General features: G+C 41.4%; 1 protein-coding gene across 2 annotated transcripts in view; it reads right to left on the reverse strand.

The window, feature by feature from the left end:
• The window catches only part of MORC4 (MORC family CW-type zinc finger 4), a 59,591-nt gene extending 45,558 nt beyond the window's left edge, over positions 1-14,033 (reverse strand). The window contains exons 1-3 of one of the 2 annotated variants that reach the window (XM_034949806.3): positions 13,495-14,033; positions 13,304-13,376; positions 6,866-6,998 (exon numbers count right to left, since the gene is read on the reverse strand). In XM_034949806.3, the coding sequence (XP_034805697.1) occupies positions 6,866-6,998; positions 13,304-13,376; positions 13,495-13,596 (308 nt within the window). In that variant the 5' untranslated portion in view covers positions 13,597-14,033. The remainder of the gene's footprint in view (positions 1-6,865; positions 6,999-13,303; positions 13,377-13,494) is intronic. The other variant, XM_034949805.3, reaches the window with a different exon arrangement.
• Positions 14,034-18,820: the final 4,787 nt, after the last annotated feature.

Raw genomic sequence — 18,820 nt, forward strand, 5'->3', positions numbered from 1 at the left:
TAAAAACATAGGAAATTACTATGGGGTAATGGGACTAATTTTCCTGTGTGGTTTGTGTATACATAAATAGTTCCATTACGTTAGAGTCACACTTTATAAATGTAAAAAAGGGCCCCTTTTCACCAGCTAACATAGCTGGAGAAGGCCTTGGGCAGCTGCCTTTCTTGTCTAGATAAAACAGCTCTGATTGCTGTAGAAGTAAAGTTAGGGTAAGGTGAAAAATGTAGTTATCTAGAGAGGGTAGCAAAAGTTCCAGATATTGTCATTGGTCAGAGGTACTAGATTAGGCATCTCCTAACCTGTTTATATCATCCTCTAGAAATCTGAAAGTCAGGGATCATATATCTTGACAAGTTCAACTCTCCACTCAAAGGATAACCCTTCCAATTCTTAGTCTCTGTTCCATCTGCTGGGACAGTTCATTGGAATGTGGCCAAAGGATAAAAATAGGTAGTTCTGCCTCTGAATATCAGCAAACAGTTGCAGTATAAAGTCTCTCTTGCTCTATTAAGGACCTTTCACTTAGGTGCCTCAACAATCTCTGTAGCCCCTTTTGATCAGCTTAATCTGGAAGCCAGAACCTTTCCCTTCCTTGTATTTTCCATTCAGGTACACACCAAAATAACAGAACTTTAAAAATTAAAAATAAAATGATTATATATCTTCCCTCACCATCAATAAAACTAATTGTAAGGATTGTTTCTCAGGATGAGAAGGAGAAATGAATAGAGTTTGGCAAATGAGTACAAACTTATAGTTAGATAGAAGAAAAAAGTTCTAATGTTCCATAGCAGACCAGGGTGACTATAATTAGCAATAATACATCATATATTTCAAAGTAGCTAGAAAAGAGGAGTTCCAATGTTACCAACATATAAATTATCAAGGTGATGGAAACCCCAAACACCCTCACTTGATCATTACACATTGTATGCATGTATAAAGTACTCACATGTACCCCATAAATAAGTAAAATATTAGGTATCAATAAAAGAAAAAATCATACTAAAAAGGATTGTTTCTCTCCAGATTGACTAATTTTACAATGTTGTGCACTATCATTCATTCAATAAATATTTAAACTAAGCACCTACAATGTGCCAAGCATTGGGCTAAGCACTAGAGACCATTTTTAATAAGAGACATGATTCTTGCCTTCAGAGTTTATAGTCTAAGGAAGGACTTCATATATTACAGATTAGGTGCTTCTCAACATCAATAAAATAGATACTCTGGTCAGACCATGACTGAGCAGGCTGATCTTTAACAATTTTACTCTTTTGAGCATGGAGAGCTGAGGTATCTGATTTCTACTTCCTGAAGGTTGCGGTTTTGTGTTTACTCACTAAGAAAGGGAACCACCTTTTAATTTTCTATTTCAAAGCATTATACAATAATACCATATGTCCTCCTAGAGTAGATACTTTATAGGAGCTGTGTGTATCCTACAAATAAATCTAGTGACAGAAAAAGGTAATTTCCATGGCAGCAGTCCTTTGGGAAAAAAAAAAAAGAAAAAGAACTTCAGTTTGTGTTGCCTATGGGCCTTAGTATTCCAGGATACAGACTTATAATAGTAAGATTCAGGCATTCCCATTTTTCTTGTGGAAGAATTGGCTTTTAAAAAAAATGGGTTTGTTATGAGGATTAAATTATATACTGTATGCAAAATACATTAAGTATAAAGTAGTATTCAAACATTAATTTTAAACTAACTCTAGAAGTCATTCTGATAGTTGTCATGTGCTATCCCCTACTCCTACTTCAGACCTAAGGTCACACCTAAAACTCAGGGCTCTTCATAAATAGTAATCTTACACATCACTTCAAATGAATTTGTATCGTTAACCGGACTTTAACTTTCTCTTATACCACAAAAGCTTCAATTAGGTGATCAAGGGAAAGTGGTGAAAATAGGGAGATTACAACTCCCTTAATTTTTTAGCCTCTTCCACCATCTATCACCTCTTTTCCCCCTTGAAAGTATAAACCCTCACTGTGTTAATTTGAGGAGACCAAATTATGATACAAGGTTGAGAAGATAAGTAGTACTGCCAGGCCAGAACCAGAATGGAAAAGGATAAGAATAACGAGAAGAGAGGAGCTATAAACTCTGGATTTTTGTTGTTGTTACTGTGTTTCACTTAACTCTTCCCGTGTGCTCTTTTATTCCACCTAAGTTCTCATGTTCGGCATTCTATTTAAATGCAAACTGGCAGAATCAATGTCAGGTACCAATCAAATAACTACCTAACACAAAAGCCCTCACCACACATAATAATAGAATTGTAAGAATGAATTTGATAGTTTGCTATAGCTCAGTAATAATTTTCCACAGAGATAACTTGGCTTAGGTGGTTTCTATTTGCTAAGTCAGTCCTGCTCTATCCTCTCGTGTGAGAGACAACACTGTTTACACATCAAGGTGGCTTGGATACCAGCACTTTTAGTGGAATCCAAAAATACAGCAGCTTGCTCTGGAGTATCTTAAAATGTCAAGAATCAGAATCCAGAGAGGTAAATTTAAATTGGGACTCTGCCGTGACACGTGTTTACCTATGTAACAAACCTTCACGTGTACCTCCAAACCAAAAATAAAAGTTAAGAAAAATAATAAATAAGTAAAGACTCTGACCAATGAAACAAACCTTGGCAAAATCCATGGGTGCACAAAGGCAGGCACTGCTATTTCCTAGGTATACTTGTGATTTAATATGTAATATAAAAGAATGAAAGAGTGCTAAGCAGACTGTTATTCTCCAGCTATTGTTTTAGAAGAATACACCTGCTAGGAAGTGCACTTCTGAGCACAGGTAGCAAATACCTTCTGTGGTTATGTGGCTGTTTTCAGTCTTTGAACTTTGAAAGAGGTTTTCCACCTTGCTGAAAAAGGCAGCTGAATATACAGACTAACTGATCCACACACTAGCCCCAGAAGCTAAAGATAATTAGTTGTGGACCTTAAAGGAATTTAATAATAGGTTTTTCCTTTTTAATTTGATTTTCATGAAATTCTATGTTTATGGAAGAAACTGTTGCTACAGTTACACAACTATTTTATCAGCCTGAAAATAGAGTTGCATAAAGAGTTGGAAAGTGTGGACAGTGTAACAACAAATGTTAGAGGTCAAATAGAACTTCTGTAGGCTTAATAAATTTGTATAATTACTTCTATTATTTTTTCCAAATACAAAAGTAATATGCCTTCAAGTAGAAAACAGCACCAGGCACGGTGGCTCATGCCTGTAATCCCAGCACTTTGGGAGGCCGAGGCAGGCGGATCACTTCAGTTAGGGAGTTCAAGACCAGCTGACCAACATGGTGAAACCCCGTCTCTACTAAAAATACAAAATTAGCCAGGCATGGTGGCGCATGCCTGTAATCCCAGCTACTCGGGAGGCTGAGGTAGGAGAATCACTTGAATCCGGGAGGCGGAGGTTGCAGTGAGCCAAGATCACACCATTGCACTCCAGCCTGGGCAACAAGAGTGAAACTCCATCCAAAAAAAAAAAAAAAAAAACCCAGAAAACATAGAATCCTTCGGGCCAGGCGTGGTGGCTCATGCCTGTAATCCCAGCATTTTGGGAGCCCGAGGCAGGTGAATCACAAGGTCAAGGAATGGAGACCATCCTGGCTGCCAACATGGTAAAACCCCGTCTCTACTAAAAATACAAAAATTAGCTGGGTATGGTGGTGCACACCTGTAGCCCCAGCTACTCGGGAAGCTGAGGCAGGAAAATTGCTTGAACCCAGGAGGCGGAGGTTGCAGTGAGCCGAGATCGCGCCACTGCACTCCAGCCTGGCGACAGAGCAAAACTCCATCTAAAAAAAAAAAAATAGAATCCTTTGCTGGAAGTTAGGATTGGACTAAAAAATCTCTTTTATTTTTATTTATTTATTTATTTATTTTTGAGACAAGGTCTCCCTCTGTTGCCCAAGCTGGATTACAATGGCACAATCTCAGCTCACTGCAACCTCCGCTTCCTGGGTTCAAGCGATCCTCCCACTTCAGCCTCCCGAGTAGCAGGGACTACAGGTGCATGCCAAAATGTTCAGCTAATTTTTGTATTTTTTTGTAAGGATGGGGTCCCCCTGTGTTGCCCAGGCAGGCATCAAACTCCTGGACTCAGGCAATCTGCCTTCCTTGGCCTTTGGAAGTGCTAGAATTATAGGCATGAGCCACCATGCTTGGCCTTAAATGATCTCTTTTAAATAAATGGTATCTTCACTGGGCACGGTGGCTCATGCCTGTAATCTCAGCACTTTGGGAGGCCAAGGCGGGCTGATCACTTCGGGTCAGGAGTTCAAGACCAGCCTGGCCAACATGGTGAAACCCCGTCTCTACTAAAAATACAAAAATTAGCTGGGCGTGATTGTACCTGCCTGTAATCCCAGCTACTTGGGAGGCTGAGGCAGGAGAGTTGCGTGAACCCGGGAGGGGCAGGTTTCAATGAGCTGAGATCATGCCATTGCACTCCAGCCTGAGGGACAAGAGTGAAACTCCATCTCAAAAAAAATTTTTTTTAATTAAAAAAAAGGTATCTTCTAGCTGATTCAAGTTTGTTTCAAGATACAATCACAAATAAAATTCAGTACATATATTACATTAAGGACTCATTAAAATAATTTTCTAAAATTATTTTTTAAATAGGAGGAACAATTGCCCAGCTCAAATTAGTGGTAAACATATTTGGTATGATAGGGAAAATTCTATGGCTAAGAAAGTTTCTACCTATTTTGCTCCTTGGGGAGGGAATAAAAAATTTGAATGGGTGATACTCATCCTTCATATTTCAATTTGAATGTCATTTCTTCAGGGGAGCCTTTTTTAATTCCCTAGACTAGATTAGATCCCTGTTATACGTTCTCAAAGAAACTGTGCTCTACCTTCATAGCACTTACCACTGGGTGGAATAGCCTATTTAGTTATATTACTAGTCAATTTTGTTCTTTCTCATTAAGCTGTCAGCCAAGAATCATGTCTACCTGGTTCACCACTTTATCTCCAGTGCCTTGCACACAGGTGCTCAATAAAAATTTGTTGAATGAATAAATGAATGAATCTGGAACAAAAATTGTGGCAATTATTTTGAAACCATTCTTCTCCTCCCTTCTACCTTATAACTCTAACCAAGTTTCACAGATGTAGTCCCACAGACAAAACGGAAGATCAGATGTGCTGAGCCCACTACTCAACACCCACGTCAATGGGATAAGGTATGATGGGAAGGAGTCATTAAGAAGATAAGCAATTTTGGATGGGTGCGGTGGTTCACACCTGTGATCCCAGCACTTTGGGAGGCTGAGGTGGGCAGATCACTTGAGGTCAGGTGTTCGAGACCAGCCTGGACAACATGGCAAAACCCTGTCTCTACTAAAAATACAAAAAAATTAGCCAGGCATGGTGGCACACCCCTATAATCCCAGCTACTCGGGAGGCTGAGTTACGAGAATCATTTGAAACCAGGAGGCTGAGGTTGCAGTGAGCTGAGATCATGCCACTGCACTCCAGCCTGGGTGATGGAGTGAGACTCTGTCTCAAAAAATAAGAAGACAAGTAATTTTAGGGGGAAAACAACCAACTAGTACATACAGAATTGAACATATAAATGCTTTGGTTCCATCCCATCTAAAATTGTATTTTTCTTAATATATAATATTAACTTCAGGATATAAAACTGATGTTATAAGTTAAAGGATTGGGCCAACTTTCTACCTTCACTAACATAATGGTCACAATTCTTGTTTCACTTTTAGAGGTTTTCCTCAAATAGTCTTCTAATTAGGAGGGTCTGAGACACAAGGTATACAGACTGCTGAGTGGTAAAACACAACCATTTCCTTTGCCCAAATTTCATTTTTGTTTCTTTGATGAATCAAAGGGATTTCCCTACAAACAGAGTAATTGATTTAGAATACCTACAAGGGTAACTACAACCACATGAATTTGTTTTCCATTTTTATAGTTTGGAGCCCTTTCCCTCCTCCACAGCATTCCACCATTGTTACTCGTGCTTCACACACTCTAGTTCAGGAAGCCACAGGGAGAGTAATCAACCTCATCTGCTACAAGGAAGAGAGAAGGAAGGAGTTGAAGGAATACTCATATTCCACTGAGTGATATGCGGAGATGATATAGTATAAATTTACGTTCTCAACTACAAATGTTTTAAAGTGATGAAATGAACTGACAGTGGCAATAGAAATCTAGCACAAGCTTTAACAGTTAGAAAGGAGAATTTCCTAAGTTTGTGATTCTACTGCAAAACCTTTAAAGAATATGTGTCTGAATGCCTTCTATTTATCTTGCTTGGGGTTTGATTATACCCAGGTACCTTCATGGTTCTAATCAATAAATCACCCCAACTCCAATACTTCTGATTTAAGAGTGAGTTTAGATTAATATAAATTGGAGGTCTCGGACCAGTGAAGGCCTCTGGGTCTTTATATTTGCTGTTCTCTTTGTGTGAATTGTCATCCCTTGCTCCCTGCCCCTTTATTTAGCTGGTTAAACTGTACTCACCCTTAGATCTCAGCTTAAATATCATTTTGTCTAGGATACTTTTCCTAACCTCTGGGATCAGACTGGGCTCCCCTGATGACTTGTCTCAAACATTCTGTACCTTCTTATTATGCTTATAGCTTTTTATTACTTATTTAATTTGTCTGAGTTGCCAGCTAGGCTGAAAGCTCTGTGAGGGAAGGAACAATATTTGTTTCATAACCAGTGCCCTGGCACATAAGAGATGCTTAATAAATATTTGTTGAATGAACAAAAGGAAAGCAAAATATTAATGAAAATTATGAAGCCTTAAATAGGGTTCATGAGCTTAAGACAAGAAAAAGACAATGAAGACATTTTTACCTGAGCATTCGGTGTAGTTTATGAGGTGTCATCCCACATCCATCATCGGTAAAGGTCAAACAAGATTTATTCTTGACCTCCTCAACATCTATAAAGACCGTCCTGGCAGATACATCTGGATCTACAGCATTATCTGCAAAAGGTAGAAATCTGCGATATTAGATCCCCTTTTCCAATATTGTATCAAAATCTCTAGTTCAGTGACGCCAAGACATAAGAAATGTCCTTTATTTCCTTCATTTGGATGTTTGAGAAGGTATCAGGGAGCATTAACGGTAGTGCACTTACTAAATTATAGAGAACAAAAGAGATGATGCCAGATTGAGTTCTAAAGCTGATTTCCAGATTTCATACGAGCGATATGCAATCTGCCTTTCCACCTTCGAACTTCAGGGTCTTTGGAAAAAAGTATTAATAACTACTCCCATATACAAAGCATTTTGCTCCATTTTTGTCTTATTACTTCTTGCCTTTTAGCCCCTTTACTGTTTGTATACACATACAGTAAAGAGTGGCTATGGAGAAAAGCTGAAGGAGCAACTTTGGTAAAAGATGATGCATATTACACACATTACAGTTTATTTGTGATCATTTTATTTTCTTCTTTCTTACATCACCTCCTCTGTTAAAGAACACAGAGAGTACTGCCATTCCTGTTTATAGCCTAAGAGGCACTGAAAGGGTTAGAGTTTAAAATCAAAAGACTTAATTGTCTGCCTAGATCTCAGTGATGGTAGCAAGCATACTTAGAGGGAGTGATTTTTGCTTAGGTATTTTGTAATAGTTTTAAAGGTAAGGCTGTCCATCCTTTCAGGAAATGGAGAACATAGAATTAAAGTAGAAAAAATACATAGGTTCACGATTCCTCCTGATTTATGTCTTCACAATGAGTTAATTATTTAAGACTCCAAAGACATCAAATATTGCCATAGTCTAACAATTGTGTCACGTCCACAACCCCAGGGGGGTGCCACTGTCTAGTTGCCACATGTTTTTGCCACAGGCACCAGTTTACATAATTGTCAATCACTGACAAATGTGGCTCACTGGCCACAATTGAGGGGCAGTTTATACAATCTGTTGGATAGGTTCCTTAATCATTCCTGTCTCTACTAAGCTCTTTGAGCAAGACAGAGTCCTTCCCTTCCACCCTCTTCCCTTTCCCTGGTATCCTATACTGCTTTAGTGATACCAAAAAGCTAAGCTAAGACAGCCAGGTCAGGTCCTGGCCATATACTTGTTCTATTACTACTGATCAAATTATATCATTTTTTTCCCGGGAACACCCCTTACAATCCAGAGAAGTATTACAAATATGCAAAACACCCATTTTTTATAACACAATTAATGATATCAGTTACAGCCACTTGGATATGTGGAATGTTCATCAAATAAAACAAAACACAGATTAATTTCAAGGGTCACAATGGTATTGCCAGAGTCATTGATAAAACTGTCACTGACTGTAAGCGGAAAACGTCTTAACAGTAGTACAGCATCGCCAATAGTCCCAGAAGGGGATTAAGAGGCCTGGTATAGTCAACCTTTTTTTTTTTCTTTTTTTTTCATTTAGAAGGCCCTAAGGGAAAGTTTATTTCATATGAGTGGCAGCCACTTTTTTGTGTTTTTATTTTTTTAATTCACATAATAGTTGTACATATTTATAGAATACAATGTGATGTTTTGATACACTTATACAATGTGAATGATCAAATCAGGATAATTAGCATATTCATTACCTCAAACATTTATCATTTCTTTTGTTGGGAACATTCAAAATCTATTCTTCTAGCTATTTGAAAATATACAGTTAATTGTTATTAATTATAGCCATCCTACAGTGCTATAAAACATTAGAACTTATTTCTTTTATCTTAGTTGTAATTTTGTAGCCATTAACCCACCTCTAGCTATCCCCCCTCCCACCCTTGCCAGCCTTTAGTAACTACTATTCCACTCTCTACTTCTAAGCTTATTGCAGTAACCTCCTAACTACTCTTATAAATCCGTATCTCTCTCTTTCAATGTTATACACTGCTGCAAGATTAACTTTCCTGAAGCACAGCTCTGATCATGACATTCCTCTGCTCAGAAAACTTCAGGCTAAAAAGCCAAACACTGGAGCCTCCCAGTCACACCCTGATCCCAGACGACCTTTTTAACCTCATTCCCTACTTGGTATTTCCAGTAAAAAGACCTGTGTTTGCATCCTGGATCTGCTACTTAGTACTTGTTTAGTTTCCACATAGAAGTTAGAACATTCCACATAGTTTGCCTTCTGTGCCTGGCTTATTTCATTTAACATAATGTCCTTCAAGTTTATCCATGTTGCTGCAAATGACAGTATTTCCTTCTCTTTATGGCTGAATAGTATTCCATTGTGTCTATATACCACATTTTCTTTATCCATTCTTCTGTTGATGGATGATATAGTCAATCTTTAAGGACCAGGTTGGGGGCCTAGGGCCCATATAATGTGGCAAGACAAGTGGGCTAAGTTTTGGCAGGAGTTACAAGTCTGTCCTACAATGGCAGCTTTATCAGAAATGCAGTTCTTTACTTTGTAAGAGGCAGCAGTATTTTTCTTTAACTGACTAAAGGATTCAGCATTACACAGCTGCCTACACTGTTTCAAGAACCTTTACTCGCCAAGCAGGCCATGAATTGTGTTGGGACTGATCAGACACTCCTGCTGGCAGACAACCAAAGGCACTGTGACTGATGATACAACTTGTCAATCAACTGGACATCATTTATACACTGAAAACTTTGGACATAGAGGTATTTTTTTCTAACAATTTGTGAACATTCACGATTCAAACATGTAACACCTATCAATTGCAACTACATGTTTACCCAACGGTGCATTCAACGAATCAGCTCAAAGGCCTCTCACAAAATCATCTCAATTCTTTTCCTCTTTACTGCAAGTTTTGCCCAAACTTTACTAGGTACTTTTTTTTTTTTTTTTACAGGAACACACCAAATAGTTTTAACACAGGCACTTCAGGAGTTACAATGTAGCTGCCAGGAGCAGCTCAACATTTTATCTCCTTGGCTGGAAGCTCATGGAATACAAGGGGGAGGGGGCATGCAAGAGGCCAGGGTCAGCTGGAGCAGTAGGGAAAGAGAGATCAGTAGAGAGGCACCAGCAAGCACGGTTTTGTACTTACTTTCAGTTTTACATGGCCCTTCATTCGGTCTCAGCAAATGAAATTACAATAATAATAAGGCTGGCCTCAATAAATGAACTTATGATAACAAGGCACCGATCTGGAGGCTGGTTTCAATCCTACCTCTGGCTGCTTAACCCTCCAAAAATTTACCAATACATGGCAAGTGCTATTGGATCCCAGAAAATCTATCTTCTCCCCTAATCCGGCCCATCCAGCCAATGAACAGGTAGCACAATGAAAGAACCCTTACTCCTCTCTCCCTGCCCACCACTTAGGTGAGAAGTGTGCTATCAGATGCTGGAGTGTCTTCATTCCCTAACCTGGCCACACAAGCCCATGTGCTACCAGATCACAAGGAGTTTTCTCTCTCCTAACTTGGCTCGTGCTATCCCTTCGTGGGAGGACCCCATCTCTACCTTCCCCCTGCTCTCGTATCTCATCAGAATCTAGGAGGCAATGAGAAACTATTCCATGACAGCCTCCCAGGAGAGATAAGATGGCAAATGGGAGATGGCTTTGAGGTAGTGCTTCACAAGCCTCTCATCCTTTTCTGTTTCATAGCATCATAAGGCTCCCATCCTCCCCTGTTCCAGAAGGATGGCCTATAGGTGGCTACATGAAAGATTGCCAAGGGTGGAGCTACTGTCCTACATAAATCCTAGAGGTATCTAAAAGTATTCCTGCCTAAAGGTAAGGTCATCACCTTTTGTCACAAGCCTATTCTTCCTTTGTTATAAACACACACAAGGTTAGCATTGAATAGACCACAAATTTGAAATTTAAGTAATTTTCTTATCCCTCCCTCTCCTTTACCCTATGCATCCCTAGACGCTCTCATATCCTATTTACTCTATTTCCATTGTCAATCTCTTACAGAGTTTATTTCCTCTCATCTGGATTATTGCAATAACCTCCTGTCATATAAATCCGTATCTCTCTCCTTCAATTTTATACACTGCTGCAAGATTGACTTTCCTGAAGCACAGCTCTGATCATGACATTCCCCTGCTCAGAAAACTTCAGGCTAAAAAGCCAGATATTGGAGCCTCCCAGTCACATCCTGATCCCAGATGACCTTTTTAACCTCATCCTTACTTAGTATCTGGCGTAAAAAGGCCTGTGTTTGAGTCCTGGATCTGCTACTTAGTATACATATAACCTTGGAAAAGTCAACTAAATTTTCTGAACCTCTTTTTCTTCATCTGCAGGATGAAAATAAATGTTTACCTCAAATGGTAATGTTAAAAAGTTATTTGTGAAAGCTGCTTGTAAACTTTTTAAGTACCTATCGTTTTTACTATTTGTGAACCCCATGCTCTAATTAAACTCCACTCAATATTCTTCATGCCTTTGTTCAAGCAGTTGTTCCTTTTGCCTGGAATTCTTCCCCGCCCATATCCACATGTCCCAATCCTTCAAATCTCAGCTTAAATGTCACCTCCTCCACAAAGCCTTTCCTAACCTTCCTCTTCCTGATAAACTGGAAGCCATTCCTCCTTCCTCTGAACTCCCACAGCACTTGTTTTTATCTTTGTTTATATATCGATTTCCATTTTGTTGTTAGACAAAGCATAAACCTTCTGTACATGTTTTATCTCCCCTACTAGAAGAGTGAATCTGTGTTGTATTCATTTTTGTGCCTACCACAGTGGCCTTGCGCACAGTGGGTGCTCAATAAATATTTACCAAATGAATGATTCACTAGAAAATTAATGCTCAAGTGGAGAAAATGATTGAAGGAAAACCTAAAATGAAAGCTTTGCATTGCCAGTTAACACTTTGCTCTCTCTTTTCCCTATTATTAATATTTTCACAAATAGTTGTTATTTGGTCTTAAAATCTATGTTTGTATACATGTATGCATGCATGTGTGTGCATAATACATACACATACTCGCGCTCATACTGGACGTCTTAGATCCGGCTTAGGTTCTTTAAGGTAATGCTTATGGCCAAAATCACAAATATTCAAAATTACAAATTGGAAACTCATTAAATCACCTGGAAAGTACAGTAAGCACAGCACAGGTATATCACGTTCTGCACCGTGCCAACCATGAGAGAACAATACATTTCGGTTTCCCATCCCCCACTACGTAAATCACTACTTTTTGCTCCCTTGTAGTCTTTCTTGTAAATTACATACTTAACTTGGATTGTATTCCATTCTGCAGAGGTTCAGTGCACAGCCCCAAGGCACAGTACCAAACCTCAAAGATACAGTCCCTCTGCTCTAGGGTTCCAAACGTATCAATTCCACTTTTTGCCTTTCACCTTCTAATTAAATTACACATTGTAAAGCATTCCGTGTTATGGTTAATCATCAAAGGTCTCTATCATTCTTATCACCCTTCCAAGTAAGTCCCCTGCTACCCATTGACTTCTTACCCAAGATAACTCTCATGGCATGGCCACAGCGACTGCTTAAGTAGAGACCGGGGTTCATTTGGGGAGCTTTGAAAACATTTTCAAGAGTTTGTTCTGTGCAACCTTGCCCATAAACACTTCTTCCTTCTTTCGATTTTCAAAGCATGTATAATGCGCCCTGTATGCTGCTGCGTTTTGTGCAGGACTGCGTTTCTTCTTTGCTTTCCACACAGTAGCACACTACTGCACTGGTGTAATTGGCTTGAAGGGATCAACTGAAAACACTTTAAAAGCAAACACCGGTGGAACGAGAGATTAAGTCCTCAATATTCATTCCAGCGGTGTGAGGGCGCTCGTGGACCACGGACCCAGCCCTCCGCAGTAGCAGGGAGCCAAATGCACTCGTGTCATCTCTTAAGAGATGTCCCATCATTCCTAACTTTCTTGTCTCAAAAGTTAAGGAACTCCGCTTTCCAGACCTTTCCCCAGGACCCGCCTCGGTCCTCTACAACGCCCCTTTGCTAGCTAGGCATCCTCCGTCGGTCGCCAGCCCCTGCGGACCCAGCTGCCTCGGGGCCCGAGGTTTTTATGCATCTCCTTTTGATTACTAACTAAGCTATCCTAAAGTGCCCGAACGTCACGAGCACGAGAGAAAAACCACACTGGTGTCTTTAACGCTTCAGACACACCTCGTTTCCTCCGTTTTATGAGCGGAACCTAGTTCCTGGCGAGAGAGCCATCCCCCTCCTCCGCCTGCGGAGCCGGGGCCGGTTCCGAGGCCCCCACCCCAGCCCCGGCCCGCCCCGCGCGGCTCTGCGCATTCCTCTCGCGTCCGCGGCACCACGCTGGCACCACTGCCTCGGGCGAACACGGCCGGGCCCGCCCTCGCCACTCACCTAGCAGCTCCGCGATGGCACTGAAGGGTCGCGTGTGGCTGCTGGAGTTGCTCTGGAGGTAGCGGGGGCTCATCTGGGGGCGAGAGAAGGTCCCGACCCGCGTGAGGCCTCGGCCCGCCGGGCCCTCCCCGCGCGCCCCCCGCAGCCCGGGGGCCCGCGCGCGCGTCCGCCCCCTCGGGCCCCGGACCTACCGTGCTCAGGCGGATCCCGAAGGCCTGCGGGCCGCCGCCGGGCCGGGCCAGCCCGCAGCCCGGCGCGCCAGGGCCGGCGGGGGCCCCTCGGTACAGGAGCATTTTTTTGGCCGCCACGGTACCCGTCTGCTGCCGCCGGACCCCTGGCCCGGCGGTCCGGGACTAGCCCTCGCTCACTTCCACTCGCAGCTGGCGGCGACCGTCCGGGACCGGCCCTCCCTCGCTCCCACTCGCAGCTGGCGGAGGCGGAGCGCGCTCCAGCCACCTGTCCCGGGCGGGAGGGGTGAGGCCGGCTGAGGCAAGCGGCGGCTCCGCCCTGTCAGCACCTCTACCGACCCGGCGACTGCCCGGGCTGCCTCTGGGCCGTACAGAAATATGGCGACCTCCTGACAGCCGCTCCTTGATCCCCGCCCCTAATTAATTATTGGCGTATGCCATAGGCCAGGCCGCCGAGCGGGAAAGCGCGGGGGGCGGGGGTGGCGCGTGGGGAGGGGCGTGAATGAAGCAAGAGGAGGGAGAGCATGTATGGGATTTCTGGAACCTAGTCCCGCTTAGGCTGCATGACTAACAGGCAAGATAAGACAAGTCTTTCAAGTTCTAAAGACTACAGTGTTGCTATCTGGGAAGATAGCAAGCTCGCCTGATGGGAAAACATTCTACCTACTCTGCCTCAAATGCCTCCAGAAGCACCCAGAACTTTCTGGAAGGCAATTAGCAAACTATCTCCAAAGTCTTGCTAGCATGCAGGGACGGTGTTTCTAAAAGGAGAAATTGGATTCACTTAAATACCGCCAAGTAGGGGATTGGTCGAGTTATGAAGTATGCATAAAATGAAATACCATGCAGTTCTTGAAGGCCATGTTTGTAGATAAGTATGTGTTGATGTAGAAAAATATTCATGAAGGAATGAAGAAAACAAGGAGTTACAACATATTGTGGAACGCATGATGCCTTTTCTATTGGAAAAACAAGTATATATGTATGCATATATACATATATACATATGCATGCATACACACATATACACATACATACATACATATATATATATACACACACACACACAACGAAAACCACTTGATATACACCAAGATGATATCTCTGGGTCTGGAACTAGACACTTTTTCCTTTTTTCTTACCTGTGTTTTCTAATATACTATAAATATACACTGATAATAGAAAAACAGATTCATTAAAAACATATGTAATGTTCTATGGCATGAATGAACTATAATTTATTTGACCATTCCTTTATGGTAATTTAGGTTGTCCTCTTTTTTTAATTTTGACAATACAAAAAATGCTCCTTCACACACTCATGTACAGGTCATTAATTTCTGATACTGTTACCTCCACAGAATGAATTCCAAAAGATGAGACTGCTGCATCTAATAGCATGTGCATGGTTTAATCTTAATAAATACTGTAAGATAGGCAATTTGCCCTCCCAGCAACAATCAGTGCTATTTTGTCATGTTCATAGCACTAGATGGTCCCAATCTTTTAACTTTTTGATAGTCTTTTCAATAAAAAATAGTATCTCCTTATTGTTTTAATTTGCATTTTCCTGACTACCAGTAAGGCTGAATATCTTTTCAAATGTTTAGTATACATTTGCATCTCCTCTTCTACAAATGCCTGTTTATGTCCTTTGAGCATCATTTTTTACCCCCATTGGGTGCTTTACATTTGTCTGTTTTTTAGTTATCTTTTCTTCAATTTTTTAAAATACACAAAAGTACAGAAAACAATATAATGAATCCCATGTACTTATTACTCAGATGCAGTAATTATCAAGACTGCCACACCTGCTGCAATGGAATGAACATTTGTGCCCCCCCAAAATTTGTATGTTGAAATCCTAACTCCCAATATGATGGTATTAGGTATTGGGATTAGGAGTTGGGGCCTTTGCCAAGTAATTAGGTCATAAGGGTGGAACCCTCATGATGGGATTAGTGCCTCATAAAAAGGACCCCAGAAAGCTCTCTCATCCTCTTTCTTCCATGAGGACTCAAGAAAGGGTCTGAATTCTGCAACCCAGAAGAGAGACCGTACCAGAACCTGATCATCTGCTGTTAATACGCAACCTAGTCTATGGTACTTTGTTAACAGCAGCCAGATCTGACTAAGGCACTTGTTTTCTATATCCCTTTTCTTCTTTTTCTTTTTCTTTTCTTTTTTTTTTTTTTTTTTTTTCCATTTCTGTAAGCTGTGAGCATTTCAGGGCAAATCTCAAACATCATGCCATTTTATTTTACATACTTCAGTGTTCTTTAGAAACATGGACATTTTCTAACAAACATAACCACCATGCCACTTTTATACCAAACAAAATTTATACTAATTCTTTGTTGTCTTCTAATACCCAGACTTTTTTTTTTTTTTTTTTTTTTGAGACAGGGTCTTGCTGTGTCACCCAGGCTTTAGTGCAGTGGTACGATCTCGGCTCACTACAGCCTTGACCTCCTGGGACCAAGCAATCCTCCCAACTCAGCTTCCTGAGTAGCTGGGGCTACAGGCACATGCCATCACACCCAGGTCATTTTTTTACTTTTTATATTTTCTAGAGACGAGGTTTTGCCACGTTGCCCAGGCTGGTCTCAAGCTCCTGGGCTCATGCAATCTACCCGATTTGGCCTCCCAAAGTGCTGAGATTACAGGCGCAAGCCACTTTGCTTGGCCCAGTCCATATTCAGATTTCCCCCAATTGTCTCGGAAATGTCTGCTTACAGTTGGTTTGTTTAAATCTAGACTCCAAGTGCACACATTGCACGTGGTTATGTGTCTTAAATCCATTTCAATCTAAAAGTCTCCCCTCTCTTTTTTTTATTCATGTTATTGATTTTTTTTTTTTTTTTTTTTTTGTAGAGATGGGTTCTCCCCATGTTGCCCAGGCTGCTCTTGGACTCCTGGGCTCAAGTGATCCTCCCACCTCGGCCTCCCAAAGTGCTGGGATTACACGTGTGAGCCATCGTGCCCAACCCCTTGAGTTGTTGAAGAAACCAAGACAGTTGGACTGTTGAATGCCCTACATTTTCATTTGTCTGTTTGCTTCTTCATGTTACTTAACTTGCTCCTCTTGTTACAGGAAAAAGTGTAACTTAACTATAAACCATAAATTGTCTCTAGAGTCTTAGAGTCTAGTACAATGTTTTCTAAATAGGAATGCTCATAGATGGTGCTGTATAGTTCCCATTGCATCACATCAGGGAATACATACTGTGCAACACTTAGACATGTTCAGATTCATCGGTGACTTCAGGGAGAGGCAGCCTGAAGCTTCCACTATAAATTTCTCCACCAATCTTTTACTTCACGGTTTCATTGTCTGAAAAAAATATGTTATTAGGACTGCAAAATTATGATAGTCAATCTCATAATTTCTTCTAATTTATTAACTGGATCATTCTGTATAGAACTTACCCTCATCAACCATGGCTATTTGGCTAATCTGAAATACAATTATATAGGAAGGACATGATAAATGCTTAACTCTTTACTTTTAATTGGCAATTTTTAATGTAAAGAGATGATGCCTGTGATGGATACTGTGATGTGTCAGCCCACCTCTCATTTCAATAAAAGACTTGTTGGCTGAGCTGCTGGGAGAAATGTTGACAGACTGCCTTCAGCTGTTAGCCCTTCAGGGATTGCTTCAGGTAATCTCTGCCTTACCCAAGGTCACAGACTTTTCTGTGACAGCCTACAGTAACTGACCAAAGAGGGGGTATAAAGACCTGACTGTCTCAACCCAATTTGGGACAATTGGGAAGGGTCATTCTAACTCCAAATCTCTCTGTGGGGTTGGCTCTCTGCTATTGAGCCTGCATTGTAGCTCAGTGTTCCCCTCTTCCCACACCTACTTCATTGCACAGATCCTAATCTAAGAATACCTCTTAATAAGCACCCTGCACACAAAGCTCTTCCTTGGAATCTGCCTCCTGGGGAACTCAAACTGTAACACTTGAAATTGGGAGTGATCCAAGAAAGTCGGGACTATGATGATATTTGGTAAAAGGCGAAAGATTTATACGATCCGAAGAGAAACCAGAGCATTTGGATGATATTTGGGAGCTAAATCACTTACTGCCCAGTTGGCAATGAGGACCATATCACAGAGTGGATGGAGCACAGATAGCCCCCTGCCACAAGGCAGCAGTCCTATTATTGTTAAAACTTCCACCAGGTGTGAATTGGGATGGTAAAAGGGAACGTATAATCTTCTGTGATGTTTCAAGTGTTTGAGAAATATGGAGGAAGTAGTAGCTATAAAACCAATGGAAGGCCAAGGTAGGAGGATCACTTGAGCCCAGGAGTTCAAGGCTGCAGTGAGTTATGATCATGCCACTGTACTCCAGCCTGGGCAACAGAGCGAGCCCCTGACTCTGAAACAAAACAAAACAACAACAAAAAGAACCAATGGAATTTAGTGGTTATTGAGGTCTAAAAAGGAGTAAATTCCCAATGGAGAAATAGAGACACATTTGCTATGTCAAAATCGGGATGCTGCCCGGGAAAGAATGAGACCCTGACACATGGTTTGGGGCTATCTAGATTGATGCTACCAAAATCTTGAATCCTTAGATTTCCCTGAACCAGCTGAGCCCATAGAACTGGTGCAATTTCCCTATTGATAGTACCCACGCCCGCCCCATCCTCTTGCTTGCAGACATGCAAAGCTTCTCCCCAACAAGACAACATGTGCTTTCCCCTCCCCTCCTTGCCATTAGGCCTGTAACAAGGGCTAAGGCACAGCATGGACATGTGAGGCCTGATCAGGGAGAAGAGCGATTATACGTCAAAAAGCTGCAAGATACCCAGCGTGGATTGGCAGTAACTGGAAGGGTTCACATGGAATTGAATTCTGAGACTGCTTGATCAAGAGAGCTAGTCTATAAGGTGGGATAACAGGCAGTTTATCAATTTTGGAGCACTACTCTGGAATATAGGATTTAACACTCTGGCAAGGACCACATGAGGTAGAACAGTCTCACAATTAGATGACTCCTTGAAGTACAGAAAAAGTGATGACCCATGCTAAGTGAGGTTGAAATGCCAGCATTGCTGTGACAATAGTAGAAGAAAGGATTAAAAGATTCAGAAGTGAGCCTACTGTAGTGGATAGATCAAACAAGCCTGGAAAACTCAAACAGAAAAACCCAGGATACACCATTTATCAAGGTGATAAGGAATGTGCTAGCAAGAGGGGCACCAGCACCACTGAGAAATTCACTGGTGGCTCTCCTCTGTAGGTTAGGCTTGATGGTGGAGAGACCCTTACAACTACGCTCATCATAGCAGGGCTCTGAAATGATAGAGACCG

Source organism: Pan paniscus, chromosome X (genome assembly GCF_029289425.2).
Source record: "Pan paniscus chromosome X, NHGRI_mPanPan1-v2.0_pri, whole genome shotgun sequence".
NCBI lineage: Eukaryota > Metazoa > Chordata > Mammalia > Primates > Hominidae > Pan > Pan paniscus.